The following is a 21,610-nucleotide window of genomic DNA, read 5'->3' on the forward strand; positions in this document are numbered from 1 at the left end:
AAAGAGACGCGAAGGAAACTGACAATTTTCCCTTCCTTCACCTGATGCTCGTTTCCCTAAGCGAGCCCGAATTATGGCGTCTTCTGCGCCGACGCCGCATGCGACCGGCTTTCCAGCTGAGGGTCGATGCGGTTACTATGTGGAAAAGAAGAAGAGGTTCTGCAGGATGGTGGTGGCAGCAGGAAAAAGGTTCTGTGGTGAACACGCTGGAGCCGCGGAGGTCTGGTATCGTCCTACCTTGTCGAGAGTCGGAAATAAGTTTCCTGATCCTGCACCTCTCCTCTCTGACAGATTTCGGCTTCTCTCCTCTGGATTTTCCAGCCTTTCTTTTAATAAACGCAGTTCTGTTCTCCGTGTGGAGCAATCATGAGCCGTAGTGAAGTGCAGTTTCCTTGTACTAAGTAAAATACCAGCACTGACCCTTTATCTAGATACTAACTCATGGTAGCGCTTGATTTTACTCCAAACTACCTTTTCTTACACTTCGCCCACGGTCCGTTTTCCTGTTGGAAAGTGGTAGTTCAGAAAGAATATGATCACAGACCCCGAGGTTTCACTTATGGTGTTGTAATTGTTTCATGAACGATAATCACTTCTTGTGAATGCGGTTGAGAGAAACTTTTTTAAATTTTACTTAGACATATAATCTCTTGAAAGCAACTTATAATTGCTGGAAAGGGGAAGGAAAGATTTTAAAACGTAAGAATCGACTCTCCCTTAAAAAATGAAAACAGTATCCAATTTTGTTCGATAATGGGGTCATACGAATAATTGTACTGTCTACGTGTTTTTATGTATGTGTATTTCTTTAGGCTATATGTAATAGAAAAATTAGAACAAGAGGAGGGTAATGCTTGTAGAAAGAGAGCATGTTTAATAGAATTTAGAAAGATTAAACCAACTAGACAAACATCTGGTTTCATGCCTTCTGGATATCCAGTATTGTTTATATTATTTTTCTTTGTTAGTCCCATGGTTTAGCCTTCTAGGCAATATCCGGTACAGTTCAGCCCCACAGCCCCTTCATTTGCTACTGTCCGTCAGGGACATAGCTCTACTCCATATTTTGATATGGCTGATATTTGCCTAGAGTGAAGCATACTGAAACAAGCATATTCTTGTTTTGGAATTGGGGAGACATATGACTTACAGTGACGACTCTTCAAAGTACACTCACAGTTGTATTGGCTGGTTTTGAGGGGACCAGCAAACATCCCTTGAGTGAATGAGATTTATGAAAGAAGGATTTTGTTCCTTAGACTTTAACTTAACCACACATCTGAAGGTGACTGCATGTGGTGATGTTAGTAGAATGTGAATAGATCCTTACAAGCTGATGGATAGTCCTGGAGAGGAATGACAGGATCATGTTATTTGTCCCTTGAAGAAAGACTGCAAAACACCAAATGGGAACAATTTCCATGACTACAGTTTGGTTTCCAATTGTGGGCATCCTGCTGAATCTGTAATTTATGATATGTTTCTATATTTTTTTCTTAAATGTCATATATAGCTGAGACTTGTATTCATTTTTACCCAGTGGTTTTTAAGTGGAGATGACTCGCCCCCACCCCACTCAGAAGACACTTTTGATTGCCACAGCTGAGGCATCTGGTAGCCAGAGATACTGCTAAACATCTTAGAATACACAAGACAGCCCCGCCCCACACACACAATAAAAAGAAATACCTAGCGCCAAATGTCAGTAGTGCCAAGGTTGAGCAACCCAGTTTCTAAACCCAAATAATATATTTTAAAAGTGCTCCCCCACAAAGATTCTATGGCTAGGCTTTGGGGGGTTAGCATAGAGTCTTCTCTCACAGGTTAGATTTTAAAGTCTGCATATAAGAATAATGTACAGTATTCATAGTATACACAATATCTGTGTACATAGTATCATGGATATGGTGGGAGGCAGATCAGAACTGAAACAAGAAAATTTTTAATAACACTGAACACATCATTTACTATATGGGCAGCACTGTGGTAAGCAGTATTTTTTTTTTTAACTATTAGATCACTTAATTTTTGCAAACCTTTGGAGCTAAGACACTTTTCATGTTTTGGATGAGATAATAAGTCTCTTAGGTCATAGAATTAGGAGCTTATAGAGCTGAGAATCATATTTGGGCAGTCTGGCTGACCTGTAGTTTTAACTGTTGTACTATCTTCAATGGAGTATGGCCACGTACCAGGTGGTTAAAATGCCATATTTCATTGTTTCTAAGACTACTTTTTCAAATTTTAACATCTCTGAAATCAGAATGTATTTTAAAGTCAATGACATATCATAATTTAAATTGGCAGTATTTTTTTTAGTGGCACCTAAAATAGTACATATTTTAGTCAATGGTGTCATAGATTCAAAATTTCATATGTAGGCCTTCTTTATAACCTATTTGAAGCTATAGACACTTGTTCTTCAAAGCAATATTTGCTCATATGTACATAAACCAGCTACATTAGAAACTTTTGTTGTTAAACTCTATGACCTAATTTTGCCAATGTTTTATTAATGTCCTTTTAAGGTTTCCTTGCCCTATTTTCAGAATGTATAAATTTATGATTACACTGAAGTTATGTCTAGTATCTGTAAGCAATAAATTTGATATTTTATTCAAATAAATATATTCTTTTTCTTTACTAGGAAGAAAATACTCGGAAAAGAATCCTGTGTCCTTTAGATCCGAAACAGTAAGTGTGGGGTCAGATAAGGGTTTTTCTGTGCTGGAAACAGTAATTGTCTTATTTTTAACAATTTTCTCTTTAAATTTAGCACAGTATATGAAGATCAACTAGCAAAGCATTTGAAAAAATGTAACTCAAGAGAGAAACCAAAACCTGTGAGTATTTGATCAGTAAATGAATGGTGAAACATTCATATGTAATGTTTATATATACTTAGTAGATTACAAACGTGAATATTTAATAAAACTTGTCTCAGAAGGCTTGAATATGATAACTACATTTGAGTATGTAAAAGCCAGCACTATGTCAGACTGTGAATCCACTTATAGATGATTGAGTTTTATGCAACAAGAGTGTTGTTCAGAGAATAATTTCACTATTCAAAAATATTTACTTAGTACCTACTAAATTTATTTCAATAAAATATGATCCCAACCTTCAAAGAACTTATTTGAAAATGGTAAGTAAGCTTGTAAATAAATGACTATTATTTAATAATTTCAATGGAAGAAGTACACGTGTGATAAGAGCATATACTTGTACAAAAATTAAAATTAAATCCAAGGAGTCTAGAAAAGCTTCCCAGAGAGAATAACACTTGAGCTGAGTCTTGATTTGGTAAAGAAAAGGAATAAGAGTCCTTCTAGGTAGAAAGAACTGTCTGTGCAAAGGTAGAAACTGAGAAACCACATGATGCTTTTAAGGAACTTGAACTTTATTCTGAAAGATACAGGGAACCACTGAAATATTTTAAGCTAGGGAATGGTGTGGTCAGATTTACCTCTTCAAAAAACTTTCTCTTAAAGATTGTAAGAGAATGGCTTGGAATCAGAAGGACTAGTTAAGGGGCTATTGCTGAAATCCAGATGGAACATAAGAGACTGAATTAAAGAAGATGGAAAGGATGGGGATAAACACAAGAATTATTTATGTAACAGAATCAGTAAAACATAGTGACTGGAATTTCGGGATTGAACACATGAGTCTGAAACTCAGTAGAGAGGTTAGGCAAATAATCTAGATTTGGAAGTCAAATACATACAGGTTATAGGCGAAGCTTTGGATTTTTAAGTTACTTAGGGTAAGAGATTGGGAGGGGGATTTGTTTATTCAATGGATAGTAACCAAGTTCTTATCCTAGACATTGTACCAAGCACCCTGCCTAGAAAAACATTATGATCTAGTGAGAGAGATGAAAAACGCAATATTATGTGTGTTAAAATAGACTAAGTACAACAATTGCATCAAAAACAATAAAGTACCTAGGAATAAATTTAACCAAGGAGGTAAAAGACTTGTACTCGGAAAATTATGTCATTGAAGAAAGAAACTGAAGAAGATACAAATAAATGGAAACATACACTGCTCATAGATAGGAAGAATTGACATTGTTAAAATGTCCATATTACCCAAAGCAATCTATAGATTCAATGAAATACCTATTAAAATACCAATGGCATTTTTCACAGAACTAGAATAATCCAAAAATGTATATGGAACCATAAAAGACCTTGAATAGCCACAGCAGTCTTGAGAAAGAAGAACAAAGTTGGAAGTACCACACTGCCTGATATCAAACTACAGGGTATAGTAATCAGAACAGCATGGTACGGCACAAAAACGGAAACATAGATCAAAGGAACATAATAGCCCAGAAATAAATTCACGCTTATGTGTTCAGATTAAGTATGACAAAAGGGGCAAAAATATACAATGAGGTAAAAACAGTAAACTATTCAATAAATGGTGTTTGGAAAACTGGACAAATACGTGCAAAAAAGTGGAACTGGACCACCTTCTTATACCATGTAGAAGAATAAACTCAAAGACTTAATTGTAAGACCCCAAACCATAAAACTCCTAGAAGAAAACATAAGCAATAAACTCTGACATTGTTCTTAGAAATATTTTTTTCTCATATATCTTCTCAGGCAGAGAAAACAAAAGAAAAAATAAACTAATGGGAAACCATCAACAAAACAAAACCTACTGAATAGGAGAAGATACTTGCCTATAATATATCTGATAAGGAGTTAATATCCAAAATTTATAAAAAAGTCATACAACTCAAACCTAAAAAAACAATCCAAATAAAAAATGAGCAGAGGACCTAAATAGGCATTTCTCCAGAGGACATACATACAAAATGATGCTCAATATCACTAATCAACAAGAAATGCAAATTAAACCACAGTGAGATATCACCTCACCTGTCAGATTGGCTATCATCAGTAAATCAGAAAACAAGTATTGGTAAAGATATGGAGAAAAGGGAACCCTTGTGCACTGTTAGTGGGATTGCAAATTGGTAGAGCCACTATGGAACACAGCTTGGCAGTCCTTCCAAAAAATTAAAAATAGAACTACCTTATGACCCAGCAGTTGCACTTTGGATATTTATCCAAAGAAAATCACAACACTAATTTGAAAAGATATATGCACCACTATGTTCACTGCAGCACGATTTATAGTAGCCAAGATATGGAAGCAACTTAAGTGTCAAGAGAAAATCGGATAGAGGTGGTACATATATACAATGGAATGTTACTCATTAAAAAAAAAAAAATGAAATCTTACTATTTGCAATGACACGAATGGACCTAGAGAGTATTATGCTAACTGAAATAAGTCAGAGAAAGACAAATATATGATTTCACTAATATGTGGAATCTAAAGAATAAAATAAACAAAACAAAAACAGACTCATAGATACAGAGGACAAACTGGTGATTGCCAGATGGAAGTGGGGTTGCGGGGCTAGGTGAAAAAGCTGAAGGGATTAAGAAGTACAAATTGGTAATTACAAAATAGTTTTGGGGATGTGAAGTACAGCATAGGGAATATTGTAATATAACAATATTATTGTAAATAATATTATAATAACCACATATAGTGCTGGATTGGTACTAGACTATGGGGATCACTTCATATATAAATGTTTAACCATTATGCTATACACCTGAAAATAATGTAAAATAATATTACATATTATTGAAAAATTTAAAAAATACAAATAAGATAGATTAAGTACAGAGTGCTATGGAAGTATTAAAGAGGAGAGCCTCACTCTTTTGGGGGAGAATGTAGTGGATGAAAGAGATCAGGAAGGGGTCAGGAAGGGGTCAGGAAGGACCAGAATGATGATAATGATACCGGGTAGCCAGACTGGATGGCATGAAAGGAACACCAGAAATTAGCTGAGAAAAATGAATCGAGGTCTTTAAAAGGTAGAAGAATATGATTAGGAGCAAGAGAATCACTATACTTTGTACTAATAGTACAAAGTTATAGTCAGAGAGTGAGTTAATGGAGTTTAAGATTTTAGAGGTTAAATGGTTCACAGTAATGTCAGAGTCTGCAGGGCCCTTGGAAATAGTTTGCCAAAGTGGAGTGAAGGTCATTAGAATTAAGACGGTCAAGCAGAGCTGTTATGTTGGGTGACTTGAAAACGTTGTATTGGCTAAACTTAAGGAAATAACAGCATCATATTTTCTAGCAAACAAGTTAACCTAACAGGCTTGTGGCTGCTGGCAGAAGATATGAGACTCCTGGGTCAAAAGCAAAGGACTTTATTACTCATTGCACAGCAAGCAACATGAGGTTCTTGTCTGCATCAATTCCCCTTGTTCCCTAAGGCCCTCAAAGTTAACACAGAGGGGCCTATGTGGATGCTGTACGTTTTGGTACATAACTTGTGCCATAGCTAAAGAACCCCGAGGTTAGGAAATGCAGATCTCTTAAAATGGGCAGTAAGGAGACCTGCCTGACCTTGGATCCAGAAGTAGACATTTCTTTATTATACTGTACAGTAAGCAGGCCTGCCATCTGCTCTAGAAGGAGACACTGTTTCTGTCTTCCAAGATTGCTTGGTATACAGATGTCCTAGCAACGATAGTCTGGAACAAAGGTAGTCAATGCCTCTGCTTGTAAAACTTTCAGATAATGGAGAGGCCTGTGAAGAATTGTCTCCCAGTAGCACCTCTCAGTCATTTTGAGAACAAAATATCCCCCATACATTTCCAAATGCCTCCCAATTGAGAACCACTAGGTGAGATGGCATAAACTTAAAAGAAAGTATTTTTACATTAAGATGGGTAGCAGAAAAAAGATGAGCACCCCAGTTACCCCGTAGTAAAAAGAATGTTACCTGTACTTTCAAGTATGTGTGGAGGTTATCTTCCTGTCCAAGGTTTTAGTTAAAGCACACAAGTATATGTGTTCAGGGAAAATTTTTGAGAGGAGGTGAATTTATTAAAAGTGGAATATCCCTGCTCAGATTCCTTTGCATGCAGGGACACAGTGGAAAGGAAAGGAAGAAAAGCAGTAGGGCGAAGAGTTGGAGGAAAGAAACGCAGAATGGTAGTAACCTACTACCCTGTGTATGTGTGAAACTAGGAACCCAGGTAAAGTCTTACCACTATTCCACTTCACTTTGCAAGACTGTTCAGCTTTTTAAAAATTGTGTACACCAAATGACGATAAATTGGTGATGTTTCTCCAACATAGTTTTCACATTTAAAAATCTAGTCCATGACAGAAGTTACCTGGAGCACCCTTTGCAACCATTTTAAACTAAGAACATATCCAATTATAGTATTTATAGCTAATTTTCCATTATAGTTTTGCCAGTCATCCCACAAAACATTGTAATACCTGCTGTTTTCACTTGTTCCATTTAATCACTGATTTCTATTGTTATCCATGTAGGTAAAGGTAGCAACACACAATCAGCATGTCAGCTTTCTGCCATGTGTGTAACAAAAACTATTTACAATGCATAATGTCCCACAAGTTGCTTTTACTTTTAAAACAAGATTTTTAGAAATAGTACTATTTCATTCATCTATATCTACATGGTCCAACATGGTAGCCACTAGCAGGTGTCACTATTTAAATTTGAGTTAATTAAAATTAAATAAAATTAAAACTACAGTTTTAATTTTCTCAGTCACACCAGCCATATTTCAAGGCTAGTGGCTACCACATTGGCCAGGGCAGGTATAGAAAATTGCTGACCTAGTTCCTTAGCTGGAATCTATCTGTCTGAAGATGGACTAGAAGAGTCTCACTTAATTTAAACAATATGGTATCAAAGGACATTTCTATTTTCCATTTTAATTAGTATTTTAAATAGAAGATATTAGACCTAAACCATTATAATATCTATACCTTATCTCTGGTTTTGGCCATGCTGCCTGTCTGAGAAACAGCCATGTGTAGTTGATACTTTGTTGTTTTTGCTTTAACACCATAAACAAAACTGGTACAGTCCTCAATCTATGCCGTAGAAAGGTAAAAACTATAATAAAAATTACTAAAGAATTTCTTCAGCTACAAATGTTTATTCACGTAACTACCTTACTAGGATATAAGATCCACAAACACAGAGAGATTTGTCTGTCATATTCTCTGCTGTGGTGAATTCTCACCACCTAAAGCAAATGAAGGATCACAATAATTAATGAGTAAATGAATGGGCCGAAAGGAGGATGGTAGGCATAGAGTAGGGCAAGAAGAGAAGGATCAGTTTTCAGCATAATTTTTGTAAGTTTTTCACATTAATAAATTTTTTATGTTTTTGTTTTTATTAAGGACTTCTTTATTCAAGATATTAATGCAGGCTTAACAGATGAAACAGAAGTACCTGAACAATTAGTAAGTACTTGACTTAATATTTTAAAAAGTATTTACAAGTTATCTCCATATTGTGAATAAGCTGTGTTCCAATTTTTGTTTGGAATAAATTAATTGTGTTGAATTTAGAATTCATTTTTATGTAGAATTGATATTCTTAGTGATGGTTAGTTCCCAGACCAGCTCATGTCCCATCTTTGTATATAGGTTCCAATTTCTTCTCTCTCTGAAGAGCAGTTGGAAAATTTAATCAAGAAATTGAGAAAAGCAAGCGAAGGTAAGTCTACCTGGAGTTGCAAGTTCAAGTTTTTAAGAACAATGAGGTGATATATGAATTGATACCAGTGTGGTTTAAAAGATGTTTGCTGCCATTGTTCAGAGCCCTGCGGTTTCTTGTTTGGTTGATTAATCTGTTGTGTTTATGTTTGGCACAGGTCTGAGCTCTACACTTAAAGATCAAATTATGTCCCATCCAGCATTGCATGACGCCCTTAATGACCCTAAAAATGGTGATTCTGCAACCAAACACCTGAAACAGCAGGTACGTTTAGGCCATAGTAACACTGCTAAAAATGTTTTTTTTTGTTGTTCATTTGTGAAAAGCTAAGGTTCTATTCTTTATAAATATAGTTACTAATGAGATTTTGTTTAGTTTACTTTTCATGGTACAGAATCTTTCCATTTCAAAAAATATGCATAAACATATAAAAAAATTTTGCCATAGATATGGTTCTGAGTACTGTGTGTTAGGTATATTAAAGCAAGAGAAAAAATTTAAAGCCAAACAAATTATCAATGTGAACATGCTGCCTTCTGTAGAAATTACCTTGCTATTTTCCCATTTGAGCCAAATGTGTTTGCTCTAGTTTATAAAATAATCTCGTGAAGTTTGCAGGCTTCTATTTTAGGTAACATTGAAAAATTAAAGTTACTTGGTCCAAGAAGATGCTTTGTTGAGTTTGGAGCAGGAAAGGGAAAATTATCTCATTGGGTTGATATTGCCTTAAAAGATGCTGAAAAAGTTCACTTCATCCTAGTAGAAAAGGTGACCACAAGATTCAAGGTAAGTGAAACCAGTATATTGATAATCAAACTTTGTTTGCACTTTTCTTGTAAAAAAAAAAAAAAAAAAGGAAAAAAGGATACTCTGGGTACTCTGGGTAGGTAAAGTCAAATAAGACAAAGTCCCTGTCTTCTATTACTTATATATAGAAAGAGGAGACAGACAAATCAATAAATGATTATAGGAAGTGTTGCAGTATGAAAAAAGTCTGCAGAGTTTAGTGTTGGTTCAAAGAGACAAGTTTCACTGCAGGGAAAGGATGGTGATTGACTGCACAGAAAAAGTGATGCTTTAGCTATATATTGAAAGGTGAGTTAGCATTTGCTAGATAGAGGGTTTGAGAAGCATGCTAGGATGCAAGGATAGTGTAACCAAATGCCGGAAACAGCAAAGAGACATGGAAACATTGCTGCGTGATGGGAGGACAGGGTGCAAAGCAGAGTTCAGCAATGATGAGAGGAAAGGAGGGCTACATTATGGAAGGTCTCATTTGTGCTGTGGAAGGAGTATGACTTTATCCTGCTATGTTGTGAGGGCACATAATGGGCACAAGATTTAGTTCCTATCTTCAAGAAGCTTACTCTAGCGGAGCAGCATTCTAACTATTTTAAGGCAGTACACTAAGTGGCTTATAATAGTGGTAAGTACCAGATGCTTTAGGAGCATGAAAATGGAATACCAGCCTCGATCTAATGTGGGTCACGGAAGGTTTCCTAGAGGAAGTGACAGTTGAGAAGAGACTAAAAGAATTTATGAATTGGTGAAGTAAATAAAAAGAGTTTTTAAAAGTTCGTGCTAGCAGTACTATTAAAGCTATATTAAAGAGCCTAAAACTTGAAGTAGGAGGATTAATTATAAGATTATTATTAACTAATTATCCAAGTAAGAAATAGATCAGAGCTAAAGTGTGCCAGTGGGATGGAGAGGAGGGGGAGAATGTGAGAAATGCTAAGATGTTGGAAGCTGCAAGATTTGGTCATTTATGATTTATAAAGTATGAGAGAGAAGGAGTTATTTTGGGTGACATATGTCACCTGAAAGGGAATATAGGAAGAGGGAAAATAGATTTGGAGGGAGAAAGAATGAGTTCGGTTCTGAATGAGTCTGCTGTTGAGGTCGAGCTTTCTAATTCGCAATTGAATATGTGTCTGATGCTCATCAGAGAGGTCTGGGCCACAGTGTAGATTTGTCAATCATAGGCATGTGGATATAGATTAGAATGCCTGTGATTTTTCGGAGAGAATATGAAGAGCGAGCCAAAAATGGTATGTTAGGGGGCTGACAGAGATAAAGGAGCAGGCAAATAGTGAACCTTAGTTCCTTCATCAGTGAATTGGGAATGTTTAGAGTTAAAGGAAATAATGTATACATAGTAATTTATAAAATTTTCAAGCCTTATAAAAATGTGTGATACTATTACTTGGAGTTTTTATCAAATAGACAATCTTAAATTTTTTTATGAATGATCCTCTTTTTAAACATTAAAAAGTAAAATGGAAACATTCTGAATTTTGAAAACAAATAGAAGTTTTTCATAAAACTTTTTTTTAACATAAAAAGCCATTGTTATAATAATATTCTGTTTATGCAGGTAGATGGCAAACACAGAAAGAAAAATTCAGTGTTTGAAAGACTTCAAATTGATATTCAGCACCTGTGTTTGAGTAAGTTGCATAACTTTCAGTTGCTGTACCATAAATCATAGAAGTTTCAAACTCTGAGGGTTGTTTAGAAATTCAGTCATACAGAACAATGCTTCAGGGAAAACAAAGTAAATCAATGTATTGCTAATATAGAATGTTATATATTATGTGTGTATATTGAAAAGTGAATTAGCGTTTGATAGATAGGGTTTGAGAAGTTAGCTGTATATTTAGATGTAAATTCAATTAAGGTTGAAACTTTACGAAGTTGTCTTTCAGTATCAATTAGAAATGAAGTGTCATACTAGGGAATAGTTTAAAATTTTTGATAGCATGTCCTCGTGTTGCCTCATTGTCGTGTTTAAATGAATTACTGAGTCTTTTCATACCATACACTAACCTTTGCCTATAGTTAACATAACTTTACTCAAAACATTAAAGAAATGTGATAATTCTCTGTTTAGCTAAGGTGTAAACTATGCTTCGTAGAAATTTAAATTGTACAACACAAAATACTAACATCGCTATGGGACTCGTACACACACATACCTTTAATCGTACTCTGTAGTGTCCTTTCTATATCTTTTTATAGTTTTTCATATTATTTAAAATGAAAATAATACAAAAATATCCCAGCAACCTCTTTCATCCACTAATTTTAATGCAGGCTCATAAAGCAACCTAGTATTTATATATAAATGACTATTTAAAATTATTCAACTAAATATATTACTTTTCTGAAGTTGTAAACCCTAAACAAATTTTTATGCCATGAATTGAATTCTTATTAAATGAAAAATGGCCTACCATATTTCTTAAATAGTTCCTATGACTCTTCTATGCCTACCATGTGCCCCCATCCCATATTTTTAAAATAAAATAAGAGAAATGAATAGGGATTAATGAAGAGAGATTAATAATTGGGCAAATATTTATAGTCTAGTTTAATACTGACCTTAGAATTTGCGTTAATTTTGGAAAATCTCACTCTCACGTGCTAAGCAGTGACCTACCCAAGATGAGAGCCACAAATCAAAGTTTTGATTGTAATCTCCTGATTTCCGTACTTCAGAGTTTTGGGGTTTTTTTTTTTTTGATGTTTAAAAAAAGACATTTAATGACATACAGAGTGATTAAAGGTAAGTTTCTGAAATGAGATGAGGTGGCATTTACTTAGAGGACTTCTCTTCCTTTCTGCAGGGTTGGAATTTACTATTAATCATTTTAGGGGAAGAGAAAGAATAGGAAATATTGAACGAGTTTACTGTGAACATTTTCTCCTTTTTTCTTTCTGTTTTTTGTTCTTTTTCGGGGGGGGTGAGGGGCTTTTATTAAAGTTGCATATGTGTGGTTAAGAGTCAGATAGTTCTACAAGTTCTACAAGTTGTTATAAAAACAGTAGCAGCTTGTTCCTTCCTTGCCATTTCTCTCTTCAGAGACAACCACATACACCTCTTGTAGGTGAATTTTTGTACTTACGTAGTCTCTAACTACAGGCTTATGTATTTTGCTTCTTGTTTTTTCAAACATTCTCTATTGATTTTTCCCTATGGGAGATAGGATTTTCTTCCCCTGCTCCACCTCAAATGTGTACACTTCTCATTCCTCATCTTCCTGATATGCATTAAATGCTTAAGTGATTTTTCACAGCTGAGCCATGTAGTAAATTAAGTTACCTTTTTTCTGTACTATTTTTATTGTTTGTAGAGTTAATAATTAATTTATAATTTTGTTTACTTAGTCTTTTAAAAATGTATTTGGCATAATACATACATCAAGTGTTCTCTCAGTTTCCATTTTCCTGAAAAAGTCTCTCCTGGATCCTTCAGACCTGTTCCAATCCAAACTGGGTGCTCTCTGTTCTTGGGGCACAGTTGTCAAACTTAAAACCCTCTTTAGTCTCACCCTGGGGATTCCCTTCTTTCTCCTAGGTTGGAACTTCTTTTTCCACATATTATCTTACACATTCTGTCTCCTTTTCTTTCAGAATTTGTGAGTTTATGCCTTTAAAAAAATCCCTTTATTTTTATTTTGATAGAGTTTTAGGAGGTAGCAAACTAGATGCTTGTATTTGATCTGCCATCTTTTCCCAGAAGTTCATCTGCTCTGTTTCCTAAGCCCAGAGAAATGGGGGAGAAAGGGAATGAGGCAATTTTCAAGCATAAAAGCAGAAGAGCTTTCTCAGACATCCTTTCTACTCACCCTAATTGATGATCAGTTTCCTGAAACACCTAATTCAAACCTCTGTATTCCCTGACATGGGCCAACTATTCCACTTGTTACCAATTTCTGCCATCATGGAATCCCTTCTGAATGCAGGCAACAGAAAAGTGGAAATACTTACTAAGTGCCTCCATTGGACAATTCACTGTGCTAGGTGCTGTAGCTAGCATGGGGAAGCATGGTTTTTATTTCAGAATTTCACAGGAAGGAACATGAAGAAGGGGAAAAAATGGAAGCTATAACTGTGATGTAGTACATTTTACTACGTTATAGATGGTTTTCTTTTACTTTTGTAGCACTTATGAATACTTACTTTTATTCACAGTGTGAAAAGCTAAGATATCTTATTTGTGATCATAAAGTTATATTAAGAGCTCTATAGTTTGATTAGAATAATGAACATAGCATTTTATAATATATTTTAAATATATTATGTTGGTTATATTATTTATATATTATCACATCTATTATTTATGCAAAATAAATCTTCTAGTGGAGAAAGTTTTCAGTCCTTTTATCAATGGGTTAATAACATTTAGCAAAATAAGGTTTTGACAGAGGAAAGTCCTGAGCCAGTGTAAAAGAGATAGCATTGCCCTAAGGGTCAAGAAACTTCAACTCTAATTCTGACTCTGTCAGTAGCCATCTGTATTACTTATCAAGCCACTGCGTCTTTGAGCCTCTTATTCCTAAGCTACAAAGTAAGAATTGTTTAGTTTCTTCCGTCCTAAAATTCAAAGATTCTAATTAGTTCTCTGTTTCGGGAGGCCACATTAAGGCCTTATCTCACATGGGAACTTAGTTCTCTTTTCCTTTTATTTCAGACAAGATTCCTGTACTAAGCAAAGAAAAACTGCCTGTGGTAGGAATTGGAAAGCATCTGTGTGGTGTGGCGACAGGTAAGTAAATTTACTAATAATGTCTAAATTAATACATGAAGTCTTAGCTGAACATGGCCCGGACCATTTACATAATCTCTTTCAAACAGTGTACATCACTATGTTCACTACTCAATCTTCGTAGGAGCACTGACCCAGTGTTATATCACAACAGCTTTCCTATTGATCTGCTCATTTGGCCATTTTGTAGGACGAATCAAGGGTTTTGTGTGTAAATGCTCTGTCATACGGGACCTTAAGGTTCTTTGGATTATATTTCAACCAAAAAGGAAATGAATCATTTATGGAAACTGTATGATTTCACCCCAGAAGCCACTGATTTTTTTAGAGGAGTTACTTGGCAGGGACTCTGAAACTTCTCCCACTGGAAGGTGATCGTGTGTCAAGATTCTAAGGGAAAGGGAAAAATAATACTAGTTAAAAAATCTAAGATATCTTGTTTTAGCACTTTGATCCACCAGATTTAGCATGGTATGGTGGAAAGAGCATGAGCTTTGAAATCAGAGAATCTGGGGTTCAACTCTGCTGTGTGACCTGGGCAACTTACTTTAACCTTTCTGAACTTGGGTTGTCTCAACTGTCAAATGGGGATGATAATAATATATAATTTACCAAAGTACATGTAAAGTGTCTGGTACATATTGGTGCTCAATAAATGTTAACTGTTGTTACATCTTCCTGGCTCCTGCTAGTTTTATTATCTACCTACATGGGGAACTTGGAGCTTCCATAAGACATTATTCAAATTGGCTGGAAATGGCTTTGAGAATTATATATTTGTGTTATCCTTCATAGTTTTTAGATGACTTTTAGTTATTTATTTCATTTAACCCTCATAAAAGCCTTCTTAAGTAAGCCAGTTCTGTCCTGTGGAGGAAAAAAGGCAAACTCTTTTACTCCTGTGTATCTAACCCAAGTTTCTTGGAAGTATAATCCATATTGGCTGTTTCTTGTGTTCCACTCATTATTCCCCCCCTTGATTCACTGTATTTGAATTTCACCTTCATCACTTTATCATTATCTTACTGAAAAAATCTCTACTGCAGTTGCTAACCCTTCTCAAGGTTCTGTTTCCTTCTCCTTTGTGACTCTTTCTTGGTTCTACCCCCTCCATCTCTGCCATTCTTTCTCTGTGTCCTTCATGGGCTCCTTCCACTACCTGTCCTTTAATACTAATATTCAGACCTGTCTGCTATACACCTAATCTGCCTTTCCCCTTCTTAGAACTCTTCAGCAGCTCCCAATCACTGACAGTATGAATGAAGTCCAAGCTCTTTAACATGATGTCTTAGTCTCATTCTAGCCTCTACCTTTTTCTCTCCGCCAGTCTCTGCCTCCGGATTTACTGGTCAGCAAATTCAAACCCTGAATGCTTTCCCATATACTATATTGTACCCACCCACCCAACAAAAAACTGGTCAGTTTGTCCTTACCCTTCGGCTCTGTCACCACTTGCAGGGAACTTCCTTAAGTAAGATACTCTTCCTTCATGTGCTTCATGATATTCTCTGCAAATCTTTACCTTATTATATTTTAATTGTATATCTAATTCAACCACTATGCTGTGAATTTTTTGAGCATAGGAAATGTGCTAACATAATGATTGACATATATAAGAACTCAGTAAATGTTTGAATGAATAATCTTGGCCACCAATTTGCTATGTTTCCTTGTCTACCTAGGTATGTGGCTTTGTTTCTTAAGTTCTCTGTAAGGGAAAGGTTAAAATAGATTGCTAAAGCTCCTTCTGGTTCTAAAAGAACTTCATTCTTTTAATAATTTTTCTGGTTATTTATATTTCTGAAAATCAATCTAATGTAAATAAAACATTGACTGAATATATTTTGTCACAAAATAAGTTTATAAAATAATAGATTAACTATCGCTTTCTCCAAATAAGTTACTAGTAAGATTTGTTGATTTAAATTCATATATTGAATTAAATTTACTAGTGAAATATCAGATTATTTAATAGTAACTTGTGATACTTAGGGTAGTAAAAATTTTAAATATATGTTTTTGATTGAACAGGCACAGCATGCCAATCTAATCGAACAGAAAAATGTGGGTTTTACAGCATATATTTGGAGTCTTATCAGTATTGTCAACAATATAGCAGTCTTCAGAAAGAAATAGTTGTAATTATCAAAAATCTATTTGCTGAGTTTTTAAATGTACTATAAAATTTTCATTTTCATATGGAGTACCTTCACCTCTAAGCTTATATCAATACAATCGTTATATCTGCAAAGTCTTGCACATGAAAGACATTTAGTAACTGCTGAATGAATGTATAATACAGTGAGTATAATACAGGTGGCCGAGATTATTCATTCATTTCCGCAGTCTGACTTCTCTTGTTAACTCTTCAGCTCGTCACTATTTTCTGTGTACATCTTACCTTTCAGGACTGACACCTAACACTAACCTAAGCAGATGCTTAGCGAATGCCTTTCCTCTTTATTTCTTTCTTTGGTTTTCTTAAGATCAAAGCTGTCCTGGAATATAAGTGTTGGTAAATAAATTTTTTTCTGTACAAATCATTTCCTCAGCCAGGATAGGAGAAATAAGAGTCAATTCAAGTAGTTGGACCAAAATTTTCTGCAAACTGTTGCTCTTAAGCTTCAGATAGTTTTATTGGGAAGTAGACTTTATGGAGAAAAAATCATTAGAGAAAGACGATAATGAGAAAAGAGCAGATATGAACAAATTGATAATTCACAAAAGAATTATTACAGGTAGAAAGCTAAGTAGGTTTTTGTTGTTTTTGGTTTGGGGTTTTTAAAACCATACTGCTTAATAAATGCAAAAAAAATATTTATTTTTAAAGATAATGTGGTTTGGGGGGCCACATAATTGTGTTTGCAGATCTTGCATTACGATGTTTGGTTGAAACCTATGCTGCCAGTTGTGAGGAAAGGAATGAAGAACCTTTAGCCAAACGCATAAAGAATGATAAAACAGAAAAAGAAATTAACACTTTGGCCAAAGAAGGAAATGAAAAAAGTGTCCCAGAGAAGTGGACCCCTGTGGCTGGCATTGTTATTGCACTCTGTTGTCACCACAGGTGTGATTGGAGACATTATGTGGGCAAAGAATATTTTAAGGCTTTAGGCCTTGGAGCTGTGGAATTCCACTATTTCCAGCGAATGAGTAGTTGGGCAACTTGCGGTATGCGGAAAACATCTTTGGACGCCTCAAATATTACCACAAAGAGAAAAGATCATCAGAATGATGATGGCGAAGAGCATGATGATGGGGGATACAGAATTACAGATGACACCGTTGAGAGTCTGCCTGGGTAAGTGACTACTTTGAAATGCACATCGCTGCAGCAGAAATATTTTACTATTGCTGTACTTTCTTTTTGATGAATATTCCCAAAAACATATTCATGAAAATGTGTTTAACTATCTTATTGTGTATCTTAGAAGCATGGGACATAGCATGTAGTGTATTGTGGGTTATCTAGCAGCTTAGTCCCTTCTATTAACAAATAGAAGAGACTAAAATAATTTTTTATAAACTTTTACAAACTTTTAACAATGTTTTATGTGTGTTTATTCAATTTAGGTTTCTGACTGTTGAAGAAAAGAAGAAAATAGGGCATCTTTGTAAATTGCTGATTGACCAAGGCCGAATTGAGTATTTACAGCAGAAGAGATTCAGTCCTGCTCTGCAGTACTATACAGATCCTCTGGTGTCTTTAGAAAATGTCTTGTTAACTGCTTTACCAAATCATTCTTCATCACCAGAAACAACTACTTAATGGAAAAGAAATTTTGAACATCATCTGTCTTCCACCAAAAAAATAATTTTTAAATTGTATTTTTATATTTATGAAAATAGAATTTAATAGCAGATAATATGAACTTTAAAAAATGTTGGGGCTTCATTGAACTTTGGTAATAGCTTCGTTTTTTACTTGAGAAGTCCAAACATTAGAGAATTCACCAAATTCCAAAGTAATCTTCAGCAGGGCATCTGGAGTTATATTATCCATCAGTGTTTATAGAGATTGGCGAAGTAGCGGAACAGTTGACTTGATTATCTGAAACACACATAACATGTCACCATATAACTAGCACATTAACTTTCTACTTGCATTAATTTTAGAAATTTATTTTCCTTTGGCTTTACTTAATACTTTTTATTTCTCAAGTTCAAGATGTAATGATCAATTATCAGTTTCTAACAAGGGCTAATTTGAGAATTTGGCTTATGTGTGGATTTTTTTTCCATGCAGATCTGGAAAGGATAATCGATTATGATTTTTTTCATGCAAATGCAGAGATGTTCACAATTAATGAATTCACCTTCAGATTTTCAGAATCATACCTGTATCTATATATTATCAGAATTTTCCATGACAGACACCAAAACTAAAGAGATGTTTTCCAGGAAAAGAAAACTATTTCATTTTAGCAGATAATTATCTAGTTAAAACTTCCAAAAAGATGCTTAAAAGCCTAATTCACAAATTAAGTTAAAATGTGCAAATAACTTTTGAAGTTAATTAGGTATCTCATATCTTTTAACAGAACATTTTTACATGTGTAAGTACGAATATAAATATATTCTCTCCTTTCTGGGAAAATAATTTGGAATAAAGTGGAAACTAGATAGTGAAACCAAAATCCTTCTTACATATATGCCTCATTTAACTCATTTCTATGCACAAGCAAATGTTAAACCAAACATGGCAGTAGGACTGTTATTCTTTTCCACATCTTATCCTTGATTTATTCTGCTTTTATAAAAATTGTGTTAACCTCACTGGTACATTTGCCAAAATAATATCTTGTAGATCAATGACTATATGAATTATGAATTAGAAGCCTAGCCTATTTTTAATTACTGACCTTTCTATTTTAGTTTAATCTCATAAGTTTTGTGAGACCGCCTAGGTTCAAATCCCAACTCTGCCGCCTCTCAGCTGTATGACCTTGGGCATACTTAATCTCTCTTTGTGCCTCAATTTCCTCATCTTAAAATGAGGACGATGATAATAATAATACTTACCTCACAAGGTTGTTGTAAACATTAAAGAGATAACAAATGTAAAAGTCTTAGAACAGTTCCTAGCACAGAGTGAGTCCTCAATAAATGCCAACTATTATTAATAGTACTAATTCATGAATCTGTTTTTAATAAACAATAAGCAGACTTGGTTTTATTATCTGTGTTTAAGTTGTAACCTTTTTACTCTTGTTATGTTTTATGTCAAATATTATTCAAGTAAGGTAGTTTGATTATATTTTAAGTTAGTTACATCCCCCAATCAAGAAAACATAAATGAAGATAATACATTATTCAGTGATTAACATGATTTACTGGGTCAGACAATGCCAATTTGCATTATACAGTCTGTTTTGTATTATTCAATAATTTGTGCCCAGAAATAAAAGATATTCTACATTATAAAAGATAATCTCAGTTATGTTTCATCAAACATACACACACACACACACGAGAATTATAGTGAAACAGTCTTGTGGCCCATTTAACTTAATATGTTTCTGACAGTGGTACCAAGTCCTTTATGGAAAGTAAAGCTTGTCCATCAATATGCCAGCCATAGGTCAAGATTATTGTTTTCCCCAACCTTCTTTACTTCCATTAACATATCCTAAGATAGTGATATGTGGGATATATACATAGCTCTCCCTTGACCTATAGAATTTGCAGGTTGAGCAACCCCCTTGAGCTTTAAATTTATCTACCCAACTTCTTCTGTATGCCTGCAGGTACATCAAATTTACTGTGTTAAAACTGAAGCTCAACTTACACTCTACTACCTTATCCTGCCCACCAAACTAGCTTCTATACTTCATTTCCCCATCTCAGCATCACCATCCATCCAGCTGCTTGAACCAAAAACATTCTCATCTTCATGCAATTATCAATTCTGTCATCTACTTGTTTTTCATATATTTGTCCTCCACTTTCCAAAACTAGGCCCCAAACTATTACAACTCTTACTTGTCTTCCTCTAATCCATCCTCTATGTCATTGCTTTTATGACCTTGCTACAACGGACTGAATCATTTTCTGAACATCTTTCTTTCGGTGTTGAAAATAACTATTTCCTATAGCTGAAACACTCTGGAATAGTTTGCTCAGATTACACTCATTCTTTGAAACAAATATTTTAAGATTTAACTAAAATCTAGCTTTTAACTCAAAAATTCTTGATGTTGTAGTGAATTATAAAATCATCATTTCTAATAGTATACTATTTCATTTTTTTTTTTTTAATAAAGAGTTGTATTCCTTGTCTTCTTCCCCTAATCTTGGTTTAAGTTTAAGGCTTTCCTTCCTCAGTTTGAAAAATAAAGTGGTTTAATTCTAAATTATCGGAGGCTAAGTGATGGAAATCTATATTTTAACTATTGGTTAAAATCCGTGTTCTCTTAATATTTTTCATTCCTAGGCAAAATGTTTTTTGCTATTTATGGATTGTAGAAAAAGAAGAAATGGCAGCGAAGGTAACATTCCTGAGAATAAACTGACATACATAACAAAGTGCTAGAACGAGGTAGGGAAGTTTTAAGAATTATATCTTCATTTGGTTGTGTTTCAAATGCTTGACCAAAGAAATTCATTTCCTCACTCCACTTGAAAGACTTTCAATATCTATCCAGCCTTTTTCTCTAAGCCTTTATCAAAATTGCGAACCAATTTGAATTTTACTTTTCCTCCTCCCATGATATTGACCAAGAGACCAGAATTTGACCAAAAAGGTAAGATAGAATGAGAAATCTATAAAAGAATTAATCTGTATAAATATTCCCCTACCAAAAAGAATATTTAACCTGGATAATATACAAATCTCATACCTGCTCTACTCCGTGACTCCTGTATGTATGTGTGCATGAACTGAAGACCAAATAATTCCTCTTCCTCTTCCTCTATGCCTTCACTGGGAGAAAGTGTTACTTCCAATTTCAGTGGGTTGTCTCTGAAGTTGACAAACCTAGCAGTTCACCAAAAAACAGTATTTTTATAGGTGCCATAAAAGTGTACGTTTATTTTTCTGGAGAAATACCAAATGATAATATACTAAATTACTCTTTTTTTAACTGGTTTATGTAAGTGAAGATCTTAGGGAGATGTGATATATCCTAAGAATCTTGAAATTTCTTTCATAGAAGAAAAAGATTAGCTTTCAACAACTTATTTTTGGTGCAGCTTAACTTCCAAGAGCAATTCTAATGCATCTCAAATATACAGATGCTCCTTGATTTAACAATGGGGTCCCGATAAACTCACCGTAACTTGAAAATATCATTAAGTCAAAAATGCACCTGATAAACCTAACCTCCTGAATATCATAGCTTAGCCTAGCATTCCTTAAACATGTTCACAACACTTAAATTAGCCTACAGTTGGATGAAGCCATCTAACACAAAGCCTACTTTATTAGAAAGGGTTGAATATCTTGTAATTTATTATGTGTA

At 34.6% G+C, this 21,610-nt stretch overlaps 2 protein-coding genes across 4 annotated transcripts in view; one reads left to right on the forward strand and one right to left on the reverse strand.

Moving 5' to 3' along the window:
* On the forward strand, positions 1-18,787 carry TRMT13 (tRNA methyltransferase 13). Of its 2 annotated transcripts, XM_039869565.1 has the most exons (11): positions 1-220; positions 2,648-2,694; positions 2,777-2,843; positions 8,281-8,343; positions 8,530-8,599; positions 8,757-8,863; positions 9,218-9,385; positions 10,977-11,049; positions 14,076-14,150; positions 17,019-17,451; positions 17,724-18,787. In XM_039869565.1, exons 1-11 carry the CDS (start codon positions 74-76, stop codon positions 17,917-17,919), a joined length of 1,446 nt encoding a protein of 481 aa, XP_039725499.1. In that variant the 5' UTR covers positions 1-73; the 3' UTR covers positions 17,920-18,787. The 2 variants fall into 2 exon arrangements, with proteins under 2 accessions (XP_039725499.1, XP_039725500.1); XM_039869566.1 differs by lacking the exon at positions 9,218-9,385 and having other exon boundaries at positions 17,724-18,255.
* LRRC39 (leucine rich repeat containing 39) overlaps positions 18,146-21,610 on the reverse strand; it is a 26,167-nt gene continuing 22,702 nt past the window's right edge. The window contains exons 7-8 of one of the 2 annotated variants that reach the window (XM_039869571.1): positions 20,990-21,126; positions 18,146-18,201 (exon numbers count right to left, since the gene is read on the reverse strand). In XM_039869571.1, coding sequence (XP_039725505.1) covers positions 18,146-18,201; positions 20,990-21,126 — 193 coding nt within the window. Of the gene's footprint in view, positions 18,202-20,393; positions 21,127-21,610 lie in introns of those variants that run through there. The other variant, XM_039869570.1, reaches the window with a different exon arrangement.

This window comes from Pteropus medius, unplaced genomic scaffold (assembly GCF_902729225.1).
Source record: "Pteropus medius unplaced genomic scaffold, Ma_sr-lr_union100, whole genome shotgun sequence".
Classification (NCBI taxonomy): domain Eukaryota; kingdom Metazoa; phylum Chordata; class Mammalia; order Chiroptera; family Pteropodidae; genus Pteropus; species Pteropus medius.

Coding starts and splice junctions, on each gene's coding strand:
- TRMT13 (XM_039869565.1), top strand. CDS start 74: ATGGCGTCTTCTGCGCCGACGCCGCATGCGACCGGCTTTCCAGCTGAG. Junction 2,695..2,776: donor TGTCCTTTAGATCCGAAACA/GTAAGTGTGGGG, acceptor CTTTAAATTTAG/CACAGTATATGAAGATCAAC. Junction 8,864..9,217: donor CCAAACACCTGAAACAGCAG/GTACGTTTAGGC, acceptor TGAAGTTTGCAG/GCTTCTATTTTAGGTAACAT.